The sequence below is a fragment of the Carlito syrichta genome, unplaced genomic scaffold (assembly GCF_000164805.1).
Source record: "Carlito syrichta isolate Samal-C Ts95f unplaced genomic scaffold, Tarsius_syrichta-2.0.1 Scaffold120463, whole genome shotgun sequence".
Lineage (NCBI taxonomy): Eukaryota > Metazoa > Chordata > Mammalia > Primates > Tarsiidae > Carlito > Carlito syrichta.
This window is the reverse complement of record NW_007064559.1, coordinates 1-22,827: the sequence shown is the minus strand read 5'-3', so window position 1 is coordinate 22,827 and position 22,827 is coordinate 1. Positions and strand designations below refer to the sequence as shown.

At 59.4% G+C, this 22,827-nt stretch overlaps 1 protein-coding gene across 1 annotated transcript; it reads right to left on the bottom strand.

Annotated features, from left to right (window-relative positions):
* Positions 1-10,855: 10,855 nt before the first annotated feature.
* Positions 10,856-16,505, bottom strand: TRMT61A (tRNA methyltransferase 61A). Its single transcript, XM_008048016.2, has 3 exons — positions 16,144-16,505; positions 13,190-13,456; positions 10,856-11,428 (listed from the first exon to the last, which is right to left on the bottom strand). The coding sequence occupies exons 1-3, from the start codon at positions 16,472-16,474 to the stop codon at positions 11,157-11,159; spliced, it is 870 nt and encodes a 289-aa protein (XP_008046207.1). The 5' UTR covers positions 16,475-16,505; the 3' UTR covers positions 10,856-11,156.
* Between the last annotated feature and the right edge of the window lie 6,322 nt (positions 16,506-22,827).

The window sequence follows — 22,827 nt, the reverse complement described above, 5'->3', positions numbered from 1 at the left end:
AGGTCCTCGAGGCCTGCTCTGGCCTGGTGGCCCCTCGGGCCCAGCTGTAAATCTGGAGACTGGAACTCGGCCCTTCCTGGCTGGGATTCAGTGCCTGCTTCTGGGCATGTACACATGTGTACACGTGTACAGATGCATGTGTGTACGCGCGTGCAGTGTGGCACATGTGTGCAACTGTTGTGTCTGTGTCTGTGTGTGTGTGGCAGGTGCCTGTGGGTGAGAGTGTGTACTGAGGTGGGGCATCCGCTGGCCTCCACAGTCTGTGTGCGCCAAGGAATAGAGAAGGCCTTTGCCTGAGAGCAGCCCCAACAGTGATGAGGCCCTGCAGGGGCTGGGAGGGCCCCGGCGGGTGAGCGTCCTGGGAACGGGCCCAGAAGGAAGCCTGCGCGGGTGATGGCGGCGCCATAGCAACACTGCACAAAGCGCTGGCCTACTTACACCCCGCCCCCGCCCAGCGGGCTCTGCTCCGGGGAGGGGGCATAGGGCCTTTGGAGTTCCTGGGGGGGGCCACGCGCCCCGGCCTGTGGCGGCTCCGTGCCCTGGAAGCGCTGGACCTCCTCCAGACTTGGGCCAGGCCTGCAGAGACTCAACCTCTTCATCCACAAGTGGGGGCAATGGGTGGGCTTGGGGAGGCCTTGATCCAGTAGGCGTCCCCTGCCCAGGGCACCTGTGGACCCAGCAGTTCCAAAAGGACTTTGGAAGTTTCCCAGCCCCAGTAATTTGAGGCCTCTCAGAGCTGCTGGGGTGACTGCAGTCCTGGCTTTGGGCATCCAGGCTGGGGCTGGAAGTGAGGCCCCACTTGTCCCTCTGCCATCTGTGTGCCTCGGACACCAGGGCTGGAGTCTGCTTGGCAAGTGAGGCAACCTCCTGGGCCTAGCAACAAGTCCTGCTGACCTGCATACCTTGTGTCTGCCTCCCAGACATGGCCTGACCTTCAGAGCCTGCTTCCTCCTCCTGCAGGAAGCCCACCTGGCCTGGCCCTGATGTGCTTAGAGCTTCAGGGCTGGGGCACATGTCCGGTATGTGGGGAGGCTGAGGAATAGGCCTTGGCAGCCAGGGCCAGTGGGCCTCATGCTGGACACTGGCCAGAGGAGAAGTAGGCATGTGTGGGACAGCCTGAGGAACTTTCCAGGTGAGCCAAGCTGGCTAGGTCCGCTCAGACAACTTGTCCCTGCCTGCGCTGTTCACACTGTTCATTGGCCACCCTGGGCTGCCCTTCCCCCAGCTCTTTAGGCAGGGGTGTGGGAGCAGCGCCCTGTGGGGGGCCAGGAAGCCAGGCTGGGGGCCAGCAAAGCTGTGAGGTCACTCTGTGGAGAACCGGGCCCTCCTTGGTCTCACGTGGGGGGTAAGGGTGTCACTCAACACCACACACTAAAAACCAAATATTTTTCTGACCTCCCCTGGGGGCCTGGAGAGGCCAGCTGATGTCCCACTTGGCTCTGCCCAGAGCCCATGGACAGCTCTGTCTGTCCCATTTCCCCCTCTGGACCGGGTGCCCCTGCCCCTCACCCCAGCCAGATGCACCCCTGTGTCCCCAGGGCCCTCACAGGCTCGCCTGGCCAGCGCGCAGCAGCCATCTGTGCAGTGAAAGAAGGAATAAGATGAATGAATGAGGCACCCCATGTGTGAGTTGGGGGGCTGTCTTTTCACACCAACGTGTACACCCCCCCTTCCAGGCGCCAGATGCAGGCACCAGATGCAGCCGCCTCCACTCCCCCAGTTTGGCCCCCCTTAATTTATGCTGTGAGGGGGGCCAGCTACTTGCTGGTCCCCCGCCTGGCAGTGGCTTTGTCCCCAGGCGGATTCCCAACGGCTGCCTTTGGGAAGAAAGGGCCCTTCTCTGGCCGGTGGTGAGGTCACCAGGAGGGGCTGGGCGCACACAAAGGCCGCGGCTCCCCCCAACCCCTTGCTGGCAGCTGCCTCTTTGTCCCAAGATCCAGCCCAGGAGAGATGCCGAGGGGCCCCAGCTCAGCCTCGGTGGGGCCTGGGCCTCCACCCCAGGAGAGGGACCGAGTTGGTGGGGGGGAGGAGTAATCCCCCTCCCCCAGCTTTGCTCCTGATCAAGTGACAGCACCTGTTGAGGGCAAACCCACCCCAGACGCTGTGCTGGGCCCAGGGCCTCGGGAAGGGTCTGCATCCAGCTGTCTGTCTGGGTCCCCAGGAGAGGCAGGCATGCATCTGGAGACAGGAAGGAGGCTGCAGGAGGGGGTCGGGAGCCTGAGGGGTTAGCAGGTGGCCTGGGCAGCTCCTCTCCTGGCCTGGGTGGGCTCTGGGGACCACAATCGAACAAGTGCAGATCAGCTGCTGAAACCAGAGCTTCCTGACCCTGTGGTGCCTGGGTGTGCATCTGTACGTGTGTGTGTGCGCGCCCGCCTGTGCGTGTGAGAGGCAGGCAGGACTGGGGCACTCTTGAGCACTTCACCATGCAGCTCTCCAGAAGACCCTCAAGAGCCCATCCAGGGAGCTCCTGAGGGTGCCCACTCAACAACGGGAAGGGGACTGAGGCTTAAGGAGGGTTGGTCCTTTGCCCAAAGCCCCCCAGCCCCAGGGTAGTGAGGCCAGAACCCACCCCTCTTCTGTCTTCCCACCTCTCCCACACTAGACAGGGAAGGCAAGTTGCCTCCCTCCCCAACTGCACTGGACACCTCCTTGTGCCAGGCCAGGGCCAGCCCAGCGGGGTCAGCAAAGATGGGGTGAGAGATCAGGGTGGCAAAAGTCACGCAAACAGAGCAGGGGGGGACTGACAGTGGGGATGGGTGGTGATATTGCCTGGTGGGTTGTACATTTATTGAGCACCTACTGTGCACCTGCCCCCTCCCCCCAAGGGCAGCAAAGAACTGGTCACATTTATGGCCCATGAGGCATATGCAGTTTAGCAGGGATGCTGGTTGACACACCAGGCGCAGAGACAGCAACTTTGGGGTCCCACCCCTGCCCCTCAGGTCTAGGGAGGGAGATGGGGACTGAGGCCCAGCTGGTGTGAAAGGATACGCACGGGAAACCCTGAGCTTGAGGGCCCAGTAACATCCATGGGGTGGGCAGGGCAGGCAGGGCCTCTGGGAAGACTGGGCGCACAGTGACCCTCCCCACCCGCCCTCCTGTGGGCCACCAGCTGGGCACTGAGGCTCAGAGCTCCTTAGCAGTCTCTCCACGGAGGGAGGAAGTGAAACCTAAAGGGAGCAAAGCAAACACAGCAGAGGCTGGCTGGAGACTGACGGCCTTGGGCCTTGGCTGCAGGCACAGCCAGCCTGGCCAGGCAGGCGTGCTGAGTCCAAGGGCCAGGGACAGGTGCAGGGGACTGGGTCCTACCGAAACTCCAAGCCCCATCCTGAACTTCATGGGAGCCCACATCTGGACCTGACGGAACCACCAAGCATGCACGATCAGAGGCAGGGAAGGGAGCCAAGGGCCCTAGAGACAGGGGCCAGGAGGAAGTGAGCCGGTGGGGGCTGGGTCACACTGTGGCTGGGTGCCTAGCTCATGGGGCAGGAGTGGGGGAGTGCCAAAGCCCCCACCAGGAGGGAAGCAGTGCTTCTCCCTGCGAGGGCCCAGCAGCCAGTGCGCCTTGACATCCTGCACACAGCATAGCTGAGGGACAAGCGTGGCCTGCCCCCCTACCCCGTTCTCCCCCTCATTAAATGTCTCCTTCCTCGTTGCCTGGCATCCAGAATGTCCATTGTACCCACAGCTTAGCAACAAGCCTCTGTCGCCCCCACTGTTTCTACCCCATGGCTGGCCCCACCACCCACAGCCGGCTGGGCATTCCTCGGCAAGGCCTGCACCACCAAAGGCCCAGGACTTCCGGGCAGAAGCCAGGCCGGGACCTCGCTTGCTGACCACACACCGGCTGCTCACCACGTAGGGCTTCCTGTAGAAGCCACACACCATCTAATTTGGGAAACCTCGCCCCCTTCCCTGGTTTGCTCCTGTTTCCAGGCTCACTTTCTGGGCAAATGTGGCCAGTGTGGCAGGAAGCACTGAGTGGCTGCTGGGAGACAGGTTGGTGTGGGGCAGAGGGACACAGCCAGGCCTGCTGGTGGCAGCAGAGCAGGGGAGGGTAGGAAGTGGGCAAGGACACTGGGAAAGTCTGGAAGGAGTTGACTGGGCTGGGGCAGGCCACAAATGAGGGTGGTCCTACCCCCATCCTCCAATGTGGAGCCTCTCTAGGGACTGCCCTGGATCTCAGCACTAACTCCTGGGTCTGCGGCTCCATGCTGAGAGAGGGGGACAGCACACAGCTGCCCCTGCTGGAGACAGGACCACCCCTGTCTCTGCCACCTGTCCTGCTGAATGTGACCCTTGCAGGCTGCCGCGACACTGAAGAACACAGGAGATACACCAGAATTCCCTGACTTGAGGGGTCCTGGCAAGGGAAAGACTGGGAGAAGTGACCCTGGGCACCTGCATGGGAAGAGATTTCCCAAGTGTGTGTAGAACAGATGAAACGTTGAAGTGGCCAACAGCATATTTCCTTTTTTAAAACAAAACAAAACAAAACATATTATGGCAAGAGGATTGCCTGAGTCCAGGGGTTCAAGACCACCCCAGGAAACTTGGCAAGATCCTCATTTCTACAATAAATTTAAAAATTAGCTGGGTGTGGTGGCACACACCTGTAGTTCCAGCTATTTGGAAGGCTGAGGCAGAAGAATCGTCTGAGCCCAGCAGATTGAGGCTGCGGTAGGCGACAGTTACTCTTAAAAAAAAAAAATTATGGGCCGGGCACGATGGCTCACTCTGTAATCCCATCACTTTGAAAGTCCAAGGTGAGATGATTGCCTGAGCCCACAGGTTCGAGACCAGCCTGGGCAACTTGGCAAGACCTCATCTCTACAGTAAATCCAAAAAAATTAGCCAGGCGTGGTGGTGTGCATCTGTAGTTCCAGCTACTCGGAAGGCTGAGGCGGAAGGATCACCTGAGCCCAGCAGGTTGAGGGCGCAGTGGCCATGAGCATGCCACTGCACTATAGCCTGGGTGACAGAGTGAGACCCCCAACTCAAAAAAAAAAATGAAGCCTGGCACAGTGGCTGAAGCCTATAATCACAGCACTTTGAGAGGCCGAGGTGAGAGGATTGCCTGAGCCCAAAGGTTCAAGACCAGCCTGGGCGACTTGTTGAGACCTAATCTCTATAACATAAAAAAATTAGCTGGGCATGGTAGCGCATGCCTGTAGTTCCAGCAACTTGGAAGGCTGAGGTGGAAGGATCGCCTGAGCCCGGCGGGTCGATGCTGGGGTGGCTGTGAGCGTACCACTGCACTCCAGCCTGGGTGACAGAATGAGACTCTGATTTAAAAAAAAAAGGAAAATGTCAAACGCCCAATCAGGAGACATACACAAGGAATTCCGAACTCAGCTCCCAGGACAAGCCAGACCCTGTTCTCTCTACAACCCCGCCCCGTTATTTCGAGGCAAATCCAGCCACCACATCCCCCACAATACCATCAGTACACCTGCACTTAAACTTGCAAAACAGGTGCTTGGTGTCCAATCCCCCGATTGTCCCATTCTGTAAAACATTCTGTAAAACAAAATGTTGGGCTTATTCAAATGGGAACCCAAGGAGGCTGGCGCAGTACTGCTCTGCTGTAGCCTCCTCAGTGTCCCTCCCAGGGTCCGTGGGTGAAACAGTGACCTAGAGAAGAGCCTGAGGACTCAGGAGCAGACTGCCAAACATGCCATGGTGACACTGAGCTCAAGTCAACAGCACAGCCCCGGCAGCATGCAGGGTGCTCTCCAGGAGCCGTCCAAGGGCATATGGGTGGGTTTTCAGAAAGAGCAGCATAAGTCTCCCAGTCCTTCAGCCGCGACTCTCCAACCTAAGCCTCAGCATCACCTGGGGGCCTGGGCCAGAAGTGATGCTCTGCCCCTTCCCTGAGTTCCCCACGAATAAGTGGCCGCTCCAGGGGCCACCTTTTGAGAACCTCAGCTTCCTGGGCATCTCATGAATAATACCTGTGGCTGAAGTTTAAGAATGATGTCACCTGGACATGAGACAACTGCCTTGTGGGTGTGTAAAGATTGAAAAGTCCAAACCCAAGCCAAAGCCAGACTGCCTGCACGTGGCGGGAGTATCTGCCTGGGCGGGAGGCACCCACTATGTTCTTATGAGGATGGCTTTAGCACCTTATTTACCCCCTGGTGGTTGCATGCCCAGGTGATGTCCCCCACCTCAGTCCCTTCAAGACTGCTCTGGGAGGAGGAGGGTAAGATTCAGGAAGAAGCAGGTAGGAAATAAGAAGACATGGGGTGAGGTTCTGGGTCCGGAGAAACAAGCCCCCAGAATCCCCAGCAAGGCAGGGGGCTTGCTCCCCACGGTCCTCTTTAACTACATTAAAAGGCAGAAGAGCCCAGGAGGGGATTGGAGGGGGTCAGAGAAGGGGACTCTGAGCAGTGGCGCACAGGCCACTGATGCAGGGGAGGAAGGGGTGCAGGGCACAGGCTCCATCCCCAGCTGACCCCGCCAGCATCCTCACCCATGAGGGGCACCCTGATGCTTTGCTTCTGCCACCTGGCCCTATGCAAGAGGCTGGAAGGGCCTGGGAGGGAAGGGGAGCATAGGGGTGGGCAGGAGGGATGGAGGTGGCCTGCGATGGGGTAGGGGCTGAGACCGGCGAGGGGCAGCCCAGGGATGCTGGAGGTGAGGGAGGTCTCCCCTCACCACTGCCCCTCTGCTTTGCTTTTTCTATAAATGTGTCTGCGCTGGCCTGCCCCCTCTTTGAAGGGACAGATGTCGGGGAGAAAGCTGATTATTGTCAAAGGCTGGAGGCTGTGACCGGAGCTTTCGGTGAGCATGACCCAATTCCGAGCTATTCTCAGCCTGGTGGGAGCCGAGTTATTCCCTCCCGCCAACGCTGCCGCTTCGGAGGCAGCCTGACTTTGAAACGCCCTCGTCCCGGCCGCCAGGCTGAGCCACACAGGCAACCCTGGGCACACAGACTCGGCATGAGAGGGCATGCACCTGGCAAGGCTACCAGCAGGCCGACCCCATGGCCCACTCCTGGGTTTGCAGACAACCCACCCACGATGTGTAGGGCCCACCCCCAGACACAGGCCCTGGGTCAACGGGCCACAGCCCAGGCTGTCTGCCACCAGCCCACTGGGCAGCCTCAGGAAGCAACTTCTTGAGACTGTCAGCATCCAGGAATGGACTGCATGCAGTCCCCAGGACAGAAAGGCCCACTCCTGCTCCACCCCACCCACCACACTGGTTCAAGCCCCACCACACCTGACCCTGCTCTGTGCCTGGCTCCTGGGAGTCTCCAGGACAGACCTGGGCTGCGCTGAATGGGTGGGGCCTGGCACATGTGGGTCCTCAGGCCACCCACCCAGCAGCTGGTGAGGACAGAGCCCCGAGAACTGGGTACAGCCAGCCCTACCCACCTGCTCCCTCTGGGGCATCAGGAGCCAGGACTTGGAGCGAGGCACCTCCCTGAGGACACTCGCACCTGGACACCACCAGGAGCAGGACACTCTAGGATGGCATGCAAGTCCAACAGCCCTGCAACCAGTGACCACCCTGCCTACAGCAGCCTTGGAAATGGCACTCACCAGCCCAGGGGCAGGATGTCCACCCCACATCCTGCTTCTGGGGCACTTCCCATCCCATCCTCTCAGGGCCATCCACTCCACCTGTACAGACATACCCTCTTCTGAGTCTTCCAAAACTGCACCAGAAAACCCTCTCCCCTCTGGCCTCTGTGGTCACACTCTGGAGAGCCATTTATGGCCGGGATTCCAATGAGTCTCACCTCTCAGCCTCAGCTCCTCCACTTGTGCAGCGGGCTGGGCTGGGGTCCCCAGGCAGCCCACCTTCCCTCCAGCATGCAGGTCAGAGGTGGGCAGGCTGAGAGGCAATGGAGGTGGCGGGAAGAGGAGACCTAGACAGCAGGTGTGAGGGGCCCAGGAGGCAGAACTGGGATGGGTGGATCTCTCCTCATCACACTCTGCTAGACAGGGCATGCGCCCAGTGGCTGGTGTCCTTCATACCACCCACCTACCACAAACACTGCCCCGGCCCCTGGTCCTTGCAGCCCTAGGTTGGTTAAGGGGCTGGGACCTCGGAAGCAGGTGAAGCGGGCACAGCAAGGCCCAGAAGCAGCTCCCATGGGGGCTGTGGGAGTCATGAAGAAGGCAAGGCCTGGAGGCTTCCCAAGAGATATGGCTGGAGCCAGGACCCAGCACAGGTGACTCTGATCTTGGCTGTGGGGCAGGATTCAGGTCTGGGGCCTGCAGAGTAGGCTGCTGTCTCTGGGCCTGCCCTGTCAGAAGTGCAGCTGTCTCGGCCACTCAGCACTGGGTGAGGCAGAGGGATTTCCAAGGAAAAACAGTGTCAGAGGTGCGTGAGTGTCGGCTGGGCCTGGGATTTCCGATGAATCTTCACCCCGTGACAAGCCCCATGCTGCTGTCTTGAGGTGACCATCAGGGACCTGATGATTGGCCACTCACTGGCTGTGGGCCTGGCTCTGCCTTTCTGGAGCCAGGCTTCCCATCTATAGAACTGGAGCACTAGCCAGGCTCGGTGGCTCAGCCTGTAAGTCCCCGCCTTTGGGAGGCTGAGGTGAGTGGATTGCCTGAGCCCGCGGGTTCGAGACTCACCTGGGCAGCGAGACCTCATCTCTACAATAAATAAAAAAATCAGCCGGGCGTGGTAGCGCATGCCTGCAATTCCGGCTACCTGGAAGGCTAAGGCGGAAGGATTGCCGGAGGCCAGCAGGTCGAGGCTGCGGTGGCCAGGAGCGGCCACTGCACTCCAGTCTGGGCGACGGAGTGAGACTCCAACTCAAAAAAAACTGGGGCACTTTTGTGCCTTCCACGCCTCTGCTGTGGGGGCTTCCAGGCTGGGGCAGGCCCACTGGAGTCTCAGCATGGGCTGTGTGGGAGTGGAGGGCAGGAGTGCAAGACACTCCTGCCTGGGAAAGCATTCTGAGGAAGGAACATTTGAGTGGGTTCTTGAAGGACACATAGGAGCTCGTTGCTGCCTCAGGGCCAGGTGGGGCTCCAGGCCAAGGGAGTGAGGTGAGGTCTGGGGGAGCCATCTGGGGTGAGTTGGATGCCTGAAGACTCAGATAAGACGTGGGGCTGAGCAGCACAGCCAAGGGGCTACAGGGAACCTGATCCAGAGAGCCGCCCTGTCCCACATGACAACTGAGAGTGGGCAGGGACCCAGGCCCCCAGCCCCACTTGCCTCTCCAGCTCTCCCCATGCAGGCCCTGGTGACCCACTTGGGGCTGCCAGTCCCACCTTGGAAATGGGCACAACTTGGACCCTGCAGGCCCCAAGCCCTGCATTCTGCAAACCCTGGAGAGATATGCCCAAAGGTCAGGGAGATGAGGTCAGGCAAGGCAGGTCAGGGCAGGCCTAGGGAACCCAGCACCAGAGGGGTGTGCAACTACCCCACTTATGACACCCTGGCACAGCCCTGATCCCCAGGAGCTCCCAGCAGGGGTTGCCCACTTCATGTTGAACCTGGCCTGGGGCCCCTCTTCTGTCCCCCAGGCTAGGCATGAGGTTAAGGGTCAGGTTACATCCTGGAAAGGGGACAAACCCCCAGGAGCAGAGCTTCGGTTCTGGGGATGCTGAGAGACTCTCAGGGGACAGAGGCCTCCTAGGCCATGTTAACCCCAGCCTGAGGTGACCCACGGTGTGACACTTCACAGGGACCTGGCTGCCAGGTGTCACCACCAAGAAAACCACACTAATGGGTACAACCTGGGCCCTTCAGGAGAGCATGGGAGGTGGCCCAGGTGCCCATACTGGATTCAAGTCCCAGAGACAAGTAGCCATTTCTGCAGCCAAACAGGGGTGGCCACATACTTGCCCATTTGTCCTGGAGGCGAGAGCCCACATGGTGCCCACCCCAGGACTGGGAGAGAAAGCAGAGGCCAGAGGGCCAAGAACTAGGGAGGGCTGGCCTGGACCCTGCTGGGCAGCCTGTCAAGCAGCCAGGGGACTTGTCATCCCAGTGGGGCTAGCATGTTGATTGCTCATCACTCTTGGGGCCCAGTCCCCCGGCAGCACAGTACCTGATGTTCCCATCCCAATACAAGGGAAACAGGTTCCCAATGGCTGGCTAACTGCCTAGAGACGCCCAGGTCCTCTGTGCACCAGTGGCAGCTGCAGGCATTCCATGGGCACTCGTCCTCCCTCAATGACTCTACACCCCTCAGGGGAACCTAGGCCCGAGCCACAGGGCAATGAGTGCAGGTGACGAGTGTTCCAGCCAGCACATCCCACCCTCCGTGTCCCTGCCTTGAGAGATACCCCTAGCCTTCATGAGGTGGTGACAAAGGCACTATCTCTGGGAGGCAGTGAGCTCCACTACCCTATACCTGTCCCTGTGGGTGGGCCTTCTCCATGACTCTGAGTTGCCACAGGGGATTGCCAGAGTAGGTTGGATTCACAGGCTGGGGTTCACATCCTGGCTCCAGCACGGACCGCTGGGCCACTCAAAGGAAGTGATATGTTCTGCTGCTCCATACCAAGGGCTTTTTTGTAGGCAGGACCTGAGGGGACACACAGGCCTGGGCAGTATCTGGAGGTAGAGAACAGGGTCACCTCCCCTGGTCCCAGGCCAGATTGGTCCCCTTCCACATTGGGCAGGGCAGGATTCTTGGGTCAGCCCCACCCCAGCTTCAAGCCAGGTCCAGGACCACCCACAGCTGGAGCCCTGGCCCAGGGATCCAATGAGCACAAGTCCCCGGGGCAGCCAGGGCCATGAGGGCCCAGGAGTCAGATGCAGCGTGGTCTTGGGGACAGGGCTCCAGCCCCCTCCTCCATATCCTTCCAGCTCGGGCCCACCTGCAAGGGGTTCAGAACCCACCCACACCCGCAGCTTTAGCACCCAGGAGAGCCTGTGGCAGTGGAGACTTCATGTTGGCAACAAACAACAGCCAGGATGGCCGTGGAGCTTGGCAGTGATGGGGCAACACCCTCCCTCCCCAGGACAGGAGTGGCCGAGGCCCAGGCCCTGACACTGCTCCTCCGTCCCACTCAGGCCACCCAGGAGGCTCCCAAGCCCCGCCCATCATCTGTTTTATAGGCAGGCCCCAGCAGGCGTCCGCTGACCATATAAGGAGGCCTCTGGCCTCCCTGCCTGGCCTTATTGTGCTCCTAGCTCCCGGATGCTCCCAGTTCTCCGTGCTCCCGGGCGCAGCACTAGCCTGGGGTCTTGGTGGCGAAGGTCAGGTAGCCAGTATGGCCCACTGTCTCCTTCATGGGTGTGCCACTGCGGAAGGAGCTGGCGTCAGGGCCAGTGGGGGGGCCTCTGCTGGCTCCCAAGTCAGGCAAGGGCAGGCTGACGGTACGCACATTGTAGACCTGTGGCAGCACCTCCAGGGTGCTGAGCTCTGTGAAGCCGTTGGCCGCCAACGCCTGGCACGTGCGCTGCACTTGCTCGATGCATGGTGAGAAGGAGCAGAAGCGCCCACCTGTGGGGACAGCAGGACACAGACGTCAGTGGGCAGAGGGACGGCACAGTCCCCAGAGGCTTACCTACCTGGCCCTGGCATCCCTGGTTCCCTGCCCTGAGGTCTAACCTAAGTTGGACCGAACACAGCTCCAAGCCCTCATGCCAGGGAGAGCTGGGACCGCAAGACTGAGGAGCTGGCAGAGGGCTGGCCCTCACCTGATGGCCCACCATGGGGCAAGGTCCCTCTGGTGCCAAGGTCCCTCCTGGGGCTCATACCGCCCAGCTTGGACACAAGGACCCAGCTTGCAAGTGCGCTAGGCACTAGGCCAGGCTTATGCCATCCTGTTCTCACTTGGCTTGTGGTAGCACCACTATCCTGCCTTCTGCAGGGCGGTCCAGGGTGAGGCCACACTGGCACGGCCATGAGAGTACTGGGCTGGGAGCAACTCTGACAGTGGAGCAGCACAGGGCAGGCGCGTGGGCCTGGGTTCCTAGGGATGGGGTTGCTGCTGTCACAGGAAATTAGAGGCTGTCACTGTTCCTGGGAACAGGAGGCGCCTACTCTAAGCAGAGCCTGATGAAGCATGACAACCCCTCCCTGCCACCTCCCACCAGGCAGCCAGAGGGCTTTGCTCAGCCTGGCCCAGAGGGAGTGGGAGTCCAGGTTCCCATGCCAGTGGGAGGCTGTGGGAAAGGGGTGTGTGGTCCCACAAGTCCTCAAGTGTCCCTGAGGCCTGGTCCCCTCAGTTATGTCCTGTCACAAGCTAGAGGACAGTGTCCCGTGTCACCCGGGCCAAGCATAGTACACACCTCCCTCCAGGGCTCACATGGCAGGCAGACGAGCCTCCAGAGACGCCACACCATGAATAAGTCAAGAGCCTCTGGACAGAGAAAAAGCAGAGCTGGGGAAAGAGCCCAGGAATATGGGACAGGGCCATTCATGAGCAAGGAGTCATAGCAGCAGGGGGAGGCCAGAGAGTGGGACTCTGCCTGGTCTTGGCCTCCCTGGGACTGGGGGCTGGGCCCACCAGGATCCCCAGAGCAAGGGAAACCCAGGTGTACAGCACAAAGCTGGAGGGGTAGAGGCGTGGGAACTCCAGTGGCTGCCCCTTCCCCAGCCCCAGGCCACCTCAGCAGAGACCAGGGATGAAGAAGTCCAGAGTCAAGCAAGAGCCAACAGGCAAAGGACCCCAGCCGTTCCCAGGACACCCCGCCCCACCTGTCCTGCCCTCTTGCACAGCAGCTCAGCTGGGAGGAGAGAAGGTCCTGGCTGCCAGAGTTGCTCCTTCTCCAGAAAAGGGAAAAACCCTGGGCCTCGCCAGCCCTCCTGGCTTGGAGCCGACCTTCATGGGCTGCTCCGCCTCCGCACCCCGCGTCTTCCCTAAAAGGGGCCAGCTTCCTCAGCACAGCTAGGGGGAGGGGAGACTGCAGAAGATGATGGCTGGGGCAGCGGGCTGCTGACCTGGGCCTCTCTGCACATTCTCAACGGAGCTGCCACATTCTCCAGGAGCCTCAGGCATCACCCCATCCTGGGGTGGGGATGGGGCAGAGCCAAGGAGCTGGGTCCATCCTCCCCAACCCCGATACCCCAAGATAGGAGTGATGATCCACTTTCTGCTCAGGCCAAAGGGGGGCCCTTGCCTGGCCACTGCTGCTGTGTGGCCTGGAGGTTTCTGACCTCTCTGAGTCCCCAGACAATCTGGAGCCAGGCCAGACCCAGGAGCTCGGCCCCACAGCTGGACTCCTCCAAGTTGTATCCCTTCCAGAACCCCCAATGTACCTTCCACCTTGAGGGCATCCCAGGCATGGCCCACAGCCTCCCAAGGTGAGGGGATGTCCAGGAAGACGGCATCGGCCACGTGGCTCACGCCGAAGCCACTGCGGCATACATCCTGGGTGCGCACGGTCACCCAGCGGCCTACGTGGTGCTCCCGGAACTCCTCCTGAGCCTTCTCTGCCCGCTGCTGGTGGAACTCCACCGTGTACAGGTGGCCTGTGGGTGCAATGGTGCGGATGATGGCATGGGAGACGGAACCACTGCCAGTGCCTGGTGGGATGAGAGGGGATGGGCATCAGGTGGGACTGTTCGGGGCCCATGGCCCCCAGAAAAACCCCACCCTGGAGACCTCGGGGCTACAAGTGGGTGTTGCTCTGAGGTGTCTGGTCCTGGCGACCTAGAGTCCTGGGTTTGGGACACTGAGGCTGTGTTTGGGCTAATGGGGAGACCAGCCATGTCTGTGTGGGGACTGGCCAGGCAGTGCAGCCTTGCCCAGTCCCAACACGATGCAGACACAGTGGGCTGAGAGGACCCCGACTGGATCCAGGCCTTGCGGTGAGTCTGTGCAGAGGACCAAGAAGCCTTGTCCCATATCTCAGCCCCGTTGTCTTCCACAAGTGGCTGATCCCTGTTGACAGTGGCCCACCCTGCCTATCTTCTCACCCTATCTCTTCCTGTGAGCTCCATGGTCCACTCAAGTCAGCCCACCCCACAAGCCAGCCCAAACTCACCCCCACCACACAAGGCACAACTCTTGCTCTAGCCCAGTCACACTCCAGGGCCCAGGGCATCCTCCCTGACACCATCTGTCCCTACTTTCCTCCTCAGTTTCCTTACTGTAGCATTTGGGCCACAGCCTACATCCTTCCCCCACCCAGTGACCACTCCCTCAAGCTTCAGGTGTTACCCACTTGATGATGACTCCAGGCCCCATGTCCTTCCAGTCCTGCTGTAGCATCTACTGCACAGTCACCACCTCCCCTTCAACACCGAGGCAACGTTTGTGTTAACAAGTGCAAAGCTGGATGCCATCCAAGCCCAAGCCTGCTCCCTGCCAAGCTTTCATTCCCAAGCTTTCATTTCATTCATTTTCATTTCATTTCAGACACCTGCTGCTTGGGCCAGACCCGCAGGGGCACTGCCACTCCCGTGTTCTCCATCCACATCATGCCACCTCTCGACTTTCTCCAGGGGTCACCTCTTCTCCCCACCTGCCCGCCACACCTACCCACCCTTCCCTTGGCACTCTGTGACAGCCACACTGGCCACCTTCAATCTGTCTCCACACAGCCAGCAGCATTCTTTCCAGCCTTGATCAGATGGCACCTCTCCCATCCACACAGCCTGGCTATGCTCCCCTTCCCGCTCAGGGGAGAGTTCTCCAAATAAACCCCCATTTCCTCTCACCCTTATCTCCTGCTCCTCTGCCATCACCCACTACTCTAGCTACACTGGTCTCCTCACTGATCCCTGCCTTGGCAACATGCTCCCACCTCAGGCCCTTTGCACAGCTCTCCCCTGGTGTAGCAATGTCCTTTAGCCCTTCGTAGGTACCTCCTCATCATTTTCAGCTCAATGTGTCCTCCTCAGAGAGGTCTTCCCTGCCTGCCCTACCTAGATGGATCCTACTCTGAGTCCCCTTCAGATGTGTTTCCTGTCTCACAAGCTTCACAGTAATCAACACACAGTGATCACCCAGGCTTATTGTCTGTCCCCTCCCCTGAGGAATCATGGGTCAGACCTGCCTTGTTCTTGGTTCCTGGGAGGGGACCTGGCACATCACAGGAACCAGGACAACCAAGTTGACTGACTGAACTCTTTCATATGAAGGGAACGAAGGCCCAAGAGAGACCAGCACACCACACAGGACACATGGAAGCCGCTGATGGGGCCAGCTCTGCGTCCTGCTCTCCACTGCTACCCCCAGGTATCCCAGAGGGGGTGTGATGGCCTGATGTCCTCAAAACATCAGTGGCAGCCAGGCTTGGTGGCTCAGCCCGTAATCCCAGCATTTTGGGAGGGCCGAGGTGAGTGGATTGCTTGAGCCCTTGGGTTTGAGACCAGCCTGGGCAACTTGGTGAGACCTTGTCTCTACAATAAATAAAAAATTAGCTGGGCGTGGTAGTGCGCATCTGTAGTTCTGGCTATTTGGAAGGCTGAGGTGGAAGGATCGCTGAAGCCCAGCAGGTCGACAATGGGGTGGCCATGAGCATGCATGCCACTGCACTCCAGCCTGGGCGATGGAGTGACACTCCAACTCAAAAACAAAAACAAAAAATCAGTGGCAGTGGTACTAGGAACTCTTCATGACCCTGACTCCAGCTCCCCACCCCATCAGGAACATGCTTCCAGAAATATAGCTGCATCTGGACAAGGGGCCAATCAGCTCCAGTTGTCACCCCAGGTGGTGTCAGCATCTGAGTATATGTGGGGGGAGTCCATACCCACACCCTAAGCCTCGGGCTCAGCAACAACAGTGCTCACATTCATGCGTGGTAGATTAGGATCTGGCCATGGATGAGGATGGGGGAGACTCCCCACCTACAACAGGTTCTTTGGAATAGCGCTGGCTTCCCTCCACGAGGAATAACACTGCCCATCAGCAGCACAGAGACTAGGGGTTGACAGTCAGCACCTTGGCCAGCTCCAAGTAACAACCTGCCCCTGCCCCACCTAGGCAGGCAGGATCCTGCCTGGGGCACCAGCTTCTCCCTGGCTACCCCAAGGTCATTTCCCACCACCTCTCCTTGAGATTCCAGCAGCAGCCTCCTAAGGGACCTCCCTCCCCCAGCTCTCACACTCTGCTGTCAGCACCCCAGAAAGACACTGTGAAAATAGAAATGGAGTAGCCACATCTGTCTGCAGGAAGGACAGGCTGGAGGCTGTGGGGACATGGGGTCTGACCTCCACCTTAGTGTCAGTTTCTGAGTTAAATGGATGCAGCCTGAGGAACTCACCAGATTCACAGACTACAGAGCCGGGCCGGAGCTCCAGCATCATGGTGAGCAAGGCGATATCCGTGGAGTAGAGGATCTGTGTGCGGTGTGGCAGGTTCAGCGTCCAGAGCTCGGGTGTGGGGTGCAGCACATACACCCAGCCACCTCTGCTGCATGTCACCTTGGAGCCAAAGGGGCGGCCAATGAGGTCAACTGAGTGCCGCAGGACGCCATGCCGGGTCTGGGTCTGTGCCCCACGCTGCACACGAACTGCAACCATGGCGCCATGGCCCAGCGACAAGATGGCTGTGTCACCCTCCTTGATTAACTCCTCGTATGCCACGAAGCTCATAGTGTCAATATCTGGCTAGTGCCAGGGACCTAGGGAGGGGTGTGTGGGAGGCATGAATTGGTTGGGGGAGGGAAGATGTGGACCTAGGGTCTGGATGGAAGGCTGTGATACCTAGGTCTTGAGTAGAGGGGGAGGGGTTGTGACTAGGTCGGCCCCTATTACTACCTGTGTACAGAGTAGCCCAGTGGGACTGCCCTCTGGCAGGACTGCACTCTGGCAGGGCATGTGGAACCCTTCTTGGTCTAGGACAGTAGACTGGACAATTAATCCAAATCAGAGATGAAGAGACTGAGGCCGGGCCCAAGCATTTGCACAAAAAAAGGGCCCGACCCCCCATCACCCTTCTCAGGTGCTTGGTTCCCACCCCCAGGTATGGTATGGGACGAGAAAGCGGCCTTTGCGAGGGACCCGTCAGAGGAGGAGCGGCAAGTGGCCACCTCCGAGCCAGGCTTGATTTCGTGGGTCCTCCTCCCCCAACCTCCCCCAAGGCAGGCAGCAGGAGGATGCAGGAGTGATCAGGGCTCCCCAGGCAGGAGCTAGCGACGCAGAGCGGTCCATCAACGCAAACAGCGGCCCAGCCGGTGCAGCGGCCAGGAGGGACACGGCCGGGCCGGTAGAGGCTGGAGGGATTAGGCTCTGCACGCTGCGCCTGGCAGGGCGACCCTCACCCACGCGCTGCCATCATGGGCCCCGCGGAGTCTCACCCCGACGCTCCCGCTCCAGGGCTCCACACGTGGCTCGGCGACGTGCGGCGGCGGCCACACACTTCCGGCTCCGCGCCTGCTGATGACGTCACTAGCACCGCCCCTCCGCGCGCGGCATCCTGGGGGCGCCGGGCTGCCCTTCCCGGGCCTTCCAGAGGACGTTGCCTGGTCTTCCCTCGCAAGACTCCGCTGGTGCGATCCTCTGTGCTCCTGCCGAAGAGATCGCAAGACGGCACAAAGCAAAAGTGCTCCGACCCATCGGCCGCCGTGGCCTCGCTGCCATGATCCTGAGGGCCTTTAGGTCTTCTCCAAACACACCCCAGTGAAGGGCGGGACTCAGGCACCGCCCTGTCACCCGCCCTCTTCGCAGCCCGGGCGTCCACGGGATGCTGGCCGTTGGATAGCTGCCCAGTCCTCTACCAGGATATTGGCCGTGGACATTTCGACACTGCAGACTGCTCTGGGAACACCCTGCCTGGGCCCCAAGATTAATTCCAAAAAATGGAATCGCGGGTCACAGGGCCGCCCCGAAAGGCTTTGGCTAGGTTTCCCCGGAGGCGTAGGAGACAGGCCTTTGGAAAAATCTGCAGAAGTGGCCTGAGGCCCCGGCCCTGCCTCCCCTACAGGGGCACGTTCTCCCGAGTGCAGAGCTGCTGCCAGGAGGGAAAAGGGGTCTTGTGTCCTCTCCTGGGACCCAAGGCAGAGAGCTGGATGAACCGGGCCCACTCTGGGTCTGGTGGGAACAAGGCCAGGAGCCTGCTCAGGGGACTGGGTGAGAGGCAGCTGGAGGGCGGGGGCAGAAAAGGGAAGCAGGAGTGATGTTCCGTCTCAGAGGGGCTGATTCAGAGCCAGTTCCTCTGGAATGTGTATGCAGGGGAGGGGAACAGTGGACATGGGTTGTCCCTCCAGCCCTAGGCTCCATGATCAGGACTTGTGCTGTTAGCCCTGGGTACTGGAGAGGAATAAAGACCCCACCCCCCAGCCTGGGGTTTAGCGTGGACCTGAACCCAGGCCAGCTAGCAATCACCCTAGGCCACACTCCCAGGCCCAGACTACTGCAGCCTGGTAAAATGGGGGTCATTGGCAGCCTTGGGGCACTCTCAACTCTCCCTGCTCTGAGACCAGGCTAGGCCTGGGTGTCTGTGGTCCTTCCATGGGTCCCTTCGGAGCCAACCTCAGCCCCCTCCATGTCCCTGCCTTGGCTGGCCTTCCACTCCCTGTGGGCTCATGTCCTTCTGGGTCACCACTCTGGCCACCAGCCACCTGGATGGCTGCCTCATGGCCTCCTTGTCTTCTGCTCTTAACCTGGAGACAGCCCAGCCTGGTCTGTGGCTCACCAGCCTTGTTTCCTACTGGCTGCTCCCCTCCCTTAATGATGCACCCGCCTGAGTCACCCCCTAATTGCTCTCTGGGGGGATTTCAACTTTCTGCTTCTCCTGGGGGTTCCTGCTCCCCAGCCTCCCAGCTGTGGGGTCAAGGCTGGGTGCCTGCTAAGAGCCTAAATTAGTGCTCAGTGATTCGGCGGTGGTTTTCCTCGGTTCTGACTTCCTACTTGCTTCTCTGTCTATTACTGGCTGGCCCAGCTCCTCCAGCATCTCCCCTCCCAGGAAGGCCTCCCAGCGCTGCCCATCTGCTCCATCTGAGCCTGCCACAGCCCTCAGCTGAGTCCTAGAGCAGAACCAGTTATTGCCCAGGGTTAGCCCCTTTCCCAGGGCAGAGCTTGTATATCAGGCCTCCTCTAACAAGAGCTGATGCTGTATATGCCCAGCCAAGTTTCACCTCTTTTTTTTTTTTGAATTGGAGTCTCACTCTGTCACCCAGACTGGAGTGCAGTGGCCGCTCCCGGCCACTGCAGCCTCGACCTGCTGGGATCCGGTGATCCTTCCGCCTCAGCCTTCCGAGTAGCCGGAACTACAGGTGTGCACTACTACGCCCAGCTAATTTTTTGGTTTATTGTAGAGATGAGGTCTCACTGCCCAGGCGGGTCTCGAACCCGCGGGCTCAGTCAATCCACTCACCTCAGCCTCCCAAAGGTGCGGGATTACAGGCTGAGCCACCGAGCCCGGCAAGTTTCACCTCTTTGAATCCTCCCCACAGTCCTATGAGGGAGGGACCACGTTGCCGCTAGGGAAACTGAGAGTCAGAGAGGCTAAGTAACCTGCTTAATGTCACACAGCCAGCAAGATCAAAGTAGGATTAGGATTTAAAGCCAGTACATTTGTGAAGCCGGGCGTGTTGTCCTACACCTGTAGTCCAAGCTACTGGAGAGGCTGAGGTGGGAGGATCATTTGTGCCCAAGAGTTCAAGTCCAGCCTGGACAACATAGCAACACCTCCGTTTCTAAAATAATTAATTTTTAAAAAGGCCAGTAAGCCTGACTTCAGAAAACCAATGACTGATTTGGCAAAAAGGAGGTTTTGGAGGAAATGGAGAAGCCAAGGATTCCCACTGGAGGGGCCACTCTGTCTGCACCCCTGGCAGGGACAGGGTGACCAGGGTCCCCTCCTCTCTGAGCAGCATGGCCTCCTACCCCCCTGTGCTGTGACCCCAGGTCAGCCCCTGCTCTTTTCCTGACCCCAGCCCACTTCCCCTTTGGTTTTGTGGAGCTCAGAGGCAGGATGAAGCAATGCTGCTCCGATTGCACTTGTGGACTCTGAGTATAACCCCCACTGCCCTGCTGGAGCCTGGCCCTACCGCTCGGCCTATCCCTCCCTACCCCTGCACCTGCCCCCACTGAGCTGAGCCATACTCTGAGGATAAAAGGCCCGGACTTCCATTGAGCCTCCCCTCCAGGCCCAGTGGCTATTGTGATTTCTGAGGAACCTAGACCGTAAACTGGCCCAATGATGTCACAGTTTCTTGCTGGGATGCCGCCAAACTGGCTCCTGCAGGCTCTGGGGAAAGCGGATGGTCTGCAGACAGGGCAGCAGAAGGGGGAGGTTAGCACCTTCATGGCCCCTCCCCTGTTCCCTTGCTTCTGCCTGGTGTGGGGGGTCTCACCCTGACATTTGGGTCTGAAGGCCTTGGAGCCCCCTACCCTTCCCCCACCTGCCCCTGTCACAGCAGCCTGACCATCCTTCACTGTTGGCCTGCACTCCATGGGTGGTCAGGCAAGCACAGGGCCAGGCATTCTGGGGGGGGATCACCAGACCTCTGATGGCACACCTCCACCACCCAACTGCGGATCTATCTGCACTTTGAAACCAGCCTGGGCAATATCACAAGAGCCCCGTTTCAACAAAATGAAAAGAAAATGATCTTCCTTATGCAAAATGGGGACAAAAATACCCATCCTGGAAGGCTGAGGATTGCCAGAGGCCTAGGCAGGAGACTTTTCCTGTACCCGACCCTGAGCAGGTGCTTGTGGTGGGCAGCCCTGTCCTAGGGCCTCTCCTCTGCAATCCAACCTCACCTGTGGAGGGAGGGGATCCTTTCCCCTGGGGAACCCTGGGGAACCCTGGGGAAGCAGGCCAGGCTCTCAGTCAGGAGGGTGGGGAGGCAAGGGGTGGCCTTCTGAGAAACTGCAGAAGCTGAAGACAATGAGGAAGCCCTGAGTGTCCTTGTCTCCCCCACCTCTTCCCCACCCCCTACCTTGGGAAGCCAAGTCAGCTTCCAGGGGCAGCAGCTCTCCTTTCTAGAAATGGAAACTTGAGCCCTTTGGGCCTTTGGGGGTAGGAATGGGGTGGGCAGCTGCGGATATTTCTAAACGTGGGGGAAGGGGCCGCAGGGGGCAGAGAGTGCAGGAATTCCAGGCTTTGGGGACAGCTGGTGTCTGGCCAGCCCAGACAGGCCTTTTGCCTTTTTACACTAGTTTGTTTCATTAGCCTAAAAAAAATGCTGACTTGGAACAGGTTGAAGCATGCCAAGGTGAAGGAGGGAAGAGGACTGTGTCCTCTCTGCAGTAACTGTGGGGACAGGACAGTGGGCGGGGGCCCCACACCCACTGATGCTCACACAGGCAAAACGGGCAGGCTTCCCTGGCCCTTTGGGTCTTGGCTCCAGTACCCTCTCCTCAGAGGTACCTATTAGGATTCCCCAAGCCTGGACTTCCTCTGTTCTGTGCACTGCTCCCCCACCTCAGCAGCATGTGGTTCCTGATGCTGTCTGGTTCACTGGGCTGCTGGCTCATGGCCAGCCCTCCTCCAGCAGCGGGCGCTGTGTGCACCTTGCTGCCCGCTGTGTCCCCACCAATCACTAGTGAGACTGTCACGTATACACACAGATAAGGATTGCCCCATTGCTTGCTGAATTCAGTGTGTGAGAGGTCTTGATTGCCACTAACCTCACAAGCTTCACTTCTCTCTCTCTCTTTTTTTTTGAGTTGGTGTCTCACTCTGTTACCTGGGCTGGAGTGCAGTGGAACGATCATGGCTCACCGCAGCCTCAACCTCCTGTGCTCAGGTGATTTTCCCACCTCTGCCTCCTGAGTAGCAGGGACTACAGGTGCGTGTCACAATGCCCGGCTAATTTTTTATTTCTTTTGTAGAGACGAAGTCTCACTATATTGCCCAGGTTGGTCTCAAACTCCTGGGCTCAAGCGATCCTCCAATCTTGGCCTCCCAAAGTGCTGGAATTACAGGCATGAGCTACCGTGCAGCCTCCACTCCCCTCTTCTTAACAACTGCATAATATTCCTCAGCAGGGTGATGCCCACCTACCCTTGGTCTGTTCCTGAGGTATGGGCATTGAGTTGTACCAGGCCTGTTTGCTTTTCCCATGTATCTTGGTCTGTTTGTAGAGAGAACTGAGACTCGTTTCTGTAGACTGGATTCCTAGAAGTGGGAATGCCGGGCCATGGAGTTCACACATCTAAAATGTTAACACATACTGCCAAATTACTTTCCAAAAAGGATGCAGCGATTCATTTACGGGAAGCGTGTGGACGCTTGTCTCCCTGCATTCCAACTCATAGCCAGCACTGGCTGGTGTCAGCCTTTTACATTTTTGCCAATCTGGGATGTGTTGGGGTCGGGGGAGGTAGAATCATTGTTGTCTTAATTTGCACGATTTGGTATGATGGCTAGTGAGATGAGTTTTAAAATCGCACATGCACTTGTTGTTCATTAGTGTTTCTGCATCTTTGCCTCGCGTCCCTGGGGACTGCCTTTGAGAGCAGGGTGAACCTGTCTCCCTGGAGAGAGCCCAGGTTGGGATCTGGAAACCCCAAGACCTGCCAGCAGCATGGTATCCCGTGTTGACCAGGAGGGGCTGGGCCTGAGGGTCCGCGGCTCCGACCCCTGGGGAGCCCCGGAACTTGCCCAAGGTCAGGGCCTCGCGGTGCCGCCGGGCTGGGCCTCAGCCAGCCTGCGCCTCCCGCGCGCCTCCGCTCTGCACCAACATCGCCCGGGAGATGCCTGCGGGCACCTTGGGGAAGGTCGGCGGCTCCGGGCCAGCTCAGACGGTGCCAGGGGGCGGGGGGCGGTACCTGCTGCGGAAACCCCGGACGCTCTTGCCCGATCTCTGGCCGTCGCCGTCACCTCGGGGACTGGCGGGAGAAGGAAAGACCAGGGCCTGCGCGCGAACGAAACCGAGAGTCCTCAAGCGCCCAGAGGCTCTCTGGCCTCAGTTTCCCTCCCGGAGGCATCGGGTGAGCGGGGGATTTGGAAGGTCCAAGAATCTGGGGTTTCGGTTTCAGAGTTCTCGGCGGGC

Bases quoted from the DNA above. Each gene is read 5' to 3' on its own strand.
- TRMT61A (XM_008048016.2), bottom strand. From the start codon at position 16,474: ATGAGCTTCGTGGCATACGAGGAGTTAATCAAGGAGGGTGACACAGCC. The intron at 13,457-16,143 runs GTGAGTTCCTCA...TCATCCCACCAG, and splicing joins CTCTGTAGTCTGTGAATCTG to GCACTGGCAGTGGTTCCGTC. The intron at 11,429-13,189 runs GTACATTGGGGG...CTGTCCCCACAG, and splicing joins GGATGCCCTCAAGGTGGAAG to GTGGGCGCTTCTGCTCCTTC.